We start from the raw sequence: 7,120 nt of genomic DNA on the forward strand, positions 1-7,120 counted from the left end.
TAGAGGTGTTGACATTATAATGTTTACAAAAATCATATCTTGAGAAGTCATATAAATCAATTAAAATATACAAATCTATGTAAACAAACAAAAATAATCCGATTTACTGACAAAAAACTACATCATCATTGTGTCGAGTCACACAGGCCAGGCACTCACACGGTCATTGTTACTCCGTATAAAAAATTATTCATGGCAAAATAAATCAGCAATCATTATTATTTTTTTTTATTTGTTACAAAGTTTCCCACGAGTAAGTGAATAATGAGAAGAAATTGGTAAAATAATTGAAATACAAAAGTCGGTAAATTCATTATAGTTTCATATTTGACTCATTTGCCCCAAAGGCTCAGTTTGGTTAGGTTAGGCTAGGGGAAAGTCTCCGAGAATCCGGGGAAAATGAGAAGCCCAGTAAGTATGACCTTCCTAAATGTTTACAAGAGTGTTGGAACTTTATTAAACATTTATAAGGTAGCATTGGAACCTTCTAAACATTAATAAGGAAGCATTGAAACCTTCTAAACATTAATAAGGAAGCATTGGAACCTTCTAAACATTTACAAGGTAGCATTGAAACCTTCTAAACATTTACAAGGTAGCAATGAAACCTTCTAAAACATTCATAAGATAATATTGGAACCTTACTAAATATATACAAGGTAGCATTACAACTTCCATTAGCCAGGAGGCCACTTCATCTGCCGGCCCCCTAGTATGTGGAGGTGCAGGTGGTAGACTGACTGTGCCCCATCACGACCATTGTTGATAACTGTAAAATAGTTATTATACTTTGACATAATCTATTAATATTTAAAATAGTTATTGCTTTGACATAATCTATTAATATTTAAATAGTTATTATACTTTGACATAATCTATTAATATTTAAATAGTTATTATATGGACGTAATCTATTAATATTTAAATAGTTATTATACTTGACATAATCTATTAATATTTAATATTGTTATTATACTTTGACATAATCTATTAATATTTAAATAGTTATTATACTTTGACATAATCTATTAATATTTAATGGTTATTATACTTTGACGTAATCTATTAATATTTAAATAGTTATTAAACTTTAACATAATCTATTAATATTTAAATAGTTATTATACTTTGACATAATCTATTAATATTTAAATAGTTATTATACTTTGACATAATCTATTAATATTTAAATAGTTATTATACTTTGACATAATCTATTAATATTTAAATAGTTATTATACTTTAGTAATAATCTATTAATATTTAAATAGTTATTAAACTTTAACATAATCTATTAATATTAAATAGTTATTATACTTTGACATAATCTATTAATATTTAAATAGTTATTAAACTTTGACATAATCTTAATATTTAAAATGAGTTATTATACTTTGCATAATCTATTAATATTTAAATAGTTATTATACTTTGACATAATCTATTAATATTTAAATAGTTATTATACTTTGACATAATCTATTAATATTTAAAATAGTTATTAAACTTTTGACATAATCTATTAATATTTAAAATAGTTATTATACTTTGACATAATCTATTAATATTTAAAATAGTTATTATACGACATAATCTATTAATATTTAAATAGTTATTATACTTTGACATAATCTATTAATATTTAAATAGTTATTAAACTTTGACATAATCTATTAATATTTAAAATAGTTATTATACTTTGACATAATCATAATATTTAAATGTTATTATACTTTGATAATCTATTAATATTTAAATAGTTATTAAACTTTGACATAATCTATTAATATTTAAAATAGTTATTATGCTTGACATAATCTATTAATATTTAAATAGTTATTATACTTTGACATATAATCTATTAATATTTAAATAGTTATTATACTGACATAATCTATTAATATTTAAATAGTTATTATACTTTGACATAATCTATTAATATTTAAAATAATGATTCATCTAACGAAAAATCACTAAAAATAAAAAAAAAATCTAAAAATTTACAAGTGATTCATAAAATCCTAAAATTAACAAAGAAAAATCCCTAATAAAATAAAAATGATTCATCTAACAAGAAAATTCCTAAAAAATATTAAACTGTTAATTTTCCTCAATCACCACCCCATCCCCTAACGACTGTGACTTACCATAGCGATAACCAAACTCTCCTGGGCTGCGACTTTCTTGTGCCACCAATAACCGTCCCAACAGCTGAAAATAAATACAGAATTAGCTTAGGTAGAAATCCTGTAGCCCCCATGGGCTCACCAGCCCCCATGGCCCCACCTGGGCCCCCATGGCTCACCCAGCCCCCATGGCTCACCCAGCCCCATGGCTCACCTGTAGCCCCCATGGCTCACCTGTAGCCCCATGGTCACAGTAGCCCCATGGCTCACACCCAAACCCCATGCCCTGTAACCCCATGGCTCACCCAGCCCCATATGGCTCACCCAGTCCCCCACATGGCTCACACCTGTAGCCCCCATGGCTCACCTAGCCCCTATGCCCACCCCCATGGCTCACCCAGCCCCCATGGGCTCACCTCTCCAGCCCCATATGGCCCACCCAGCCCCCATGGCTCACCCAGCCTCATGGCTCCAGCCCATGGCTCACCCAGCCCCTATGGCTCACCTGTAGCCCCCATGGCCCTCACCCAGTCCCCCATGGCTCCACACCCACCCAGCCCCCACAGTTCTCACCTGTAGCCCCATGGCTCACTCACACCTGTATTCCTTCATGTTCACCCAGGCCCCCCCATGGCTCACCTGTGTCCCCATGGCCTCAGCCCCCAATCTGCAGCTCCAGCCCCTTATCCCGTCTCCATGGCTCACCCAGCCCCCATGGCCACACACCTTCATTTGTCTCCCACCCAGCCCCTGTGGCTCACCAGCCCCCATGCCACCACCTATAGCCCCCCCATGGCTCACCAGCCCCTATGTCGCCTGTAGCCTCATGGCCCACCCAGTACTCTCATGGCTCACCAGCCCCCCATGGTCACCCACAGCCCCATGGCCTCACCAGCGTAGCCCCCATGGCCTCACCTGTACCCCATGGCCCACCCAGAATCCCCCATGGCCCACCCAGACCCCCATGGCCCACCTGTAGCCCCCCATGGCTCCTCCCCAGCCCCCATATTCACCCAGCCCCCATGCCACACACCCAGCCCCATGGCTCACCTGTAGCCCCATGCCCACCCAGCCCCCCATGGCTCACCCAGCCCCCATGGCTCACCCAGGCCCCCCCATGGCCGCCACCCTGTAGCCCCCCTATGGCCCCACCCACCACCCCCATGCCTGCCCCTAGCCCCCACTATCTAGCCTCCATGGCTCACCTGTAGCCCCCCATGGCTCACCCAGTTCCCCATGGCTCACCTGTAGCCCCCATGGCCATTCTCACCCAGTTTCATGGCTCACACCCCCCCATGGCTCACCCAGCCCCCCATACCACCTGTAGCCCCCATGGCTCACACCACCCCATTCTTTACAGGCTCACCTGTAGCCTCCCTGTGCTCACCAGCCCCTATGGTTCACTAGCTCCCCTATATGGCTCACCTGAACATATTCTGAGGTGGGGTCCCAGTACACCAGATCCAATTTAGTCTTTATTTCTCCAATTTATTTATTTATTACTGTATAATTTACTTTATTATTGTATTATAACTTACCGCCATAACATAACTTAACCCAAATAACCTACCTAACCTAACCAAAACCTACCCAACCAAAACCTAACACACTATATATATAAAATGGGATGTAAACCCTTATAGCTAGATGATTCACTTCATTTACCGTGCATCTTTCAATCGTTAGCCAACATCGCGTGATCCGGGAATCACGAGAATGTGCGCTGCGCCTGGGGGTTGACGTCGTGGCTAGGCAGGAGTTGTTCGTAAACAATGTCCGTAGGTATGGAACGGTATGATGATTTCTAATATCGCCGCTGGAGTTTCTTGCGCGCTCTGCTGCTTCGACTCGTTTTAGAGACTTCATCGCCATCGATTGTTTAATAGCAATAAACAGATAAACACAGATAAATAGGATATAAGTAAACAAAGAGATAAGGCAGAAGAATAAATGAAGAAAAATAATTAAATGAGAAGTAAAATCTAAAGAAAGCAAAGAGGCAGATTAGAATACCATAGTTATATAAAACCTCCTTCTTAATATAGAATGGATAAATAACACAAAACGGCAATAAATTAAAGAATAACTAAAAACGATAACAATAAAAAAATGGTAATAATAACATTGAATATCACATCTCGAGTCCACATGTGTCTCCATATAGGCTTAATTTAGCAACAATTATATAATAACAAGATTAAAATTCTCACAGGATCGAGAGACTTACAATCAACCATTTAGAGGACTTGACACCATACACAAAGGTAAAAATAAGCGATAACTACCATTAACCTTGAAATATTCTTGTTAATAACGCCATGTTATCATTTGGATCCATGACGTATTAATGTATAAGTAAAGAAGAATTGAACTTATTTAATTGAACTTATGAAAATAAAGAAATCAAAGTAAATTATAGAGTATCAAAGACTTTATATTGATGCTTTATAATGGACTTTAAGGCAAGGTACCATTCAAGATAGGCAGCTGGTCTGTGAGTGAGAATAATAATGAATTACGACGATATGATCGCCTTATTTATTAATTTAAGAAAAAATAATTAATCTCAACTGATTTTTTAATTAAATAATAAATAAATAATCTTTAAATAATCGAATATAATTAATTCCAACTATCCTGCCTTAAACCAACTTATTTGACCTATTCTAATATGATCCTTACTAGAAATAACATGATAGAAACACATTTAGTTATTAGTTAAATCTAATATAGATGAATGAATATACAGAGATATAATGTGAATAAATATGGTAGTGATAGTAAATAAAAAATAAAAAATAATTGGAAAATATTTGTGTGTTGGTGTTCGTAGTGTCAACCTTTTGGACCACCGCCGCCCAGTATGTCGGTTTTAGCTGCGGCTTCTAGTAATTATTCCGTCAAGGTCGTGAAATTTCTTCTAGTCACCTCCTAACTTCCACAGGTAGGTGTATTATATATTTCCTCCCGAGTTAGTATGGGACCAATACCTTGCAATTATGAGAAATATGTATAGAGGGTAACCACACAACTACTCCTCACATTGTTTATATTATAGACCTTTAACGAGCCATATTGTTATTTTCTAATATATCTAACTATATTTCATGTATGATAAAAGAGGTAATATAATCTGTATGAAAACACTGTATTTTTATTATAACGTTTATGATGTATTAAGTTGAAGAGGTCATAGTTCACCACACCTCTATGACGTCACTCTAGCTTGTTATCTTCTGTCAGTAATTACCACAAATTTATTTTTTTTATCTGTGGTGAGATAAGGTGATGGCAGGTCAGTAGAATACATCGTTGTTACACAGAGTTATTATTTTTATGTATATTTAGATTATGTATGTATGTATGTATGTATGTATGAATGAATAGTGAAAAAACAATATATTAATTTTTTTTATAGGCTGTATGTTCCTGAGACATAATGATTAATCGACTAAATTTCTTAATAGTTTACTAGAATTATTGGTTTATTGGTAGTAATGTGATTTAATTTTATATAGGTTGTATATGAAACAATTATTATACCCATAGTAGATGGTTTTATGTGACCCTATAGGTAGAAATGAAGTTAAGTTTATGAGGTAATCTGTAGGACATTACCAGACCGTCATGTGCCGTCACCAGAAACTATTGAGATTTTGGTTATTTAATGTTAATCTTGATAGGTATGCCCACGGACCTCAGTCGATCAAAATTTGTTAAATTACATTAAGTCCCGACGTTAGTGATTGTTCGTCAGTGCCGACAATTTTGGTTTGTGGTTCCTTTAAAATGGCTGGTAAGCTTAAAAGTGAGAGTTTTGTGGTGTTGAGAAGGAAAAAGAGACAATCTATTTTAGATTTATATGTATTATTTTTAATTTTTTCGACTTACTACCGGATGGTCCCTAACCCCGTGAAGTCAGAGGGGCTGTATTTGTGTCTCGAACGACACCTTTTGATTATGAAAGGTATTTATGGACCACCCTAAGGGTGGGAACTATTCTACCCCCTATACTAGACTAGTGATAATACTATATTGTACCTCATTATATTACGTGTTCTATGACGATTTTCATCTCATCGGAGGTCACAAATGATATATTATCGAAGATTACCAATTCTGGTCCCTAACCTAACATAACGTTTTCTAACTCCAATCCTGTCCTGTCTTAACTCCATCCCAATCCCAACCTAGTCCAGCTCAACCTAGGCCTAACCTAAATATCTGTAGACTGTGCCTCAGAGTCTGTAAGCGAGGCACACCTGTTCCAGAAGGTTGCTCGTTAACCTAAAATTGTTTCAATGGTTTGTAATTGGTCCCAGCTCACCGAAAATTATATAAAAATTCAAAAAATAAATGAGTACACTACTTTTGAGGTGCATGTGAAGGCTCTTGGTTGATGATGATGGGAATTAGAATGGGGGTGGAGGAGAAGGAGAAGAGAAGGCATTGGGTGGAAGAGAATTCACCCCATGGTGCCATTTCTCACCCATAAAATTTATAGTTCACTTGGTTTAATTCAAGATTATTTTTCTTTAAATCAACATTGTAATTTCGTTATATATGATTTCAATATAAAATCTATTTCAAAACGACCAATAATTTGACTGGAAACACAGAAAAAAGTGTTAATGTTGAAGAGTCTCAAGATGTTCTTCTGAACTGGTAAACCAAATTGACTTTCAAGCTTGGTGTTTAGTGGCTGTTTGAGCGCAAAAAATAGTTTCCTGTACTTTTTTATAATTCATTAATTGTTAAATGACTAAAAAATTTTAATGTAAAACTTTTAAAATTATTGGAATAGTACAACCTTCTGATATTTACTAAAATGGTAAGAATTTGTCTGAAATCGATTACTGTATTATGGACTAATACTACAGCTAAGAAGAGCGTAAACATATTGGGAAAAAATTAAAGGAATTGTTGAACGAATTGAAGAATCTTATGGAAGGTAATTTGTTAATCGAGATCACTGTACATACATACACATACAT

The 7,120-nt window shown here is 35.6% G+C and overlaps 1 protein-coding gene across 1 annotated transcript; it reads left to right on the forward strand.

The window, feature by feature from the left end:
* The first annotated feature begins 2,709 nt into the window (after window positions 1-2,709).
* Window positions 2,710-3,105, forward strand: LOC121878013 (proline-rich protein 36-like). The gene has a single exon (XM_042383970.1). The coding sequence runs from the start codon at window positions 2,710-2,712 to the stop codon at window positions 3,103-3,105; it is 396 nt and encodes a 131-aa protein (XP_042239904.1).
* Window positions 3,106-7,120: the final 4,015 nt, after the last annotated feature.

This window comes from Homarus americanus, unplaced genomic scaffold, assembly GCF_018991925.1.
Source record: "Homarus americanus isolate GMGI-L3 unplaced genomic scaffold, GMGI_Hamer_2.0 scaffold22435, whole genome shotgun sequence".
Classification (NCBI taxonomy): Eukaryota; Metazoa; Arthropoda; class Malacostraca; order Decapoda; family Nephropidae; genus Homarus; species Homarus americanus.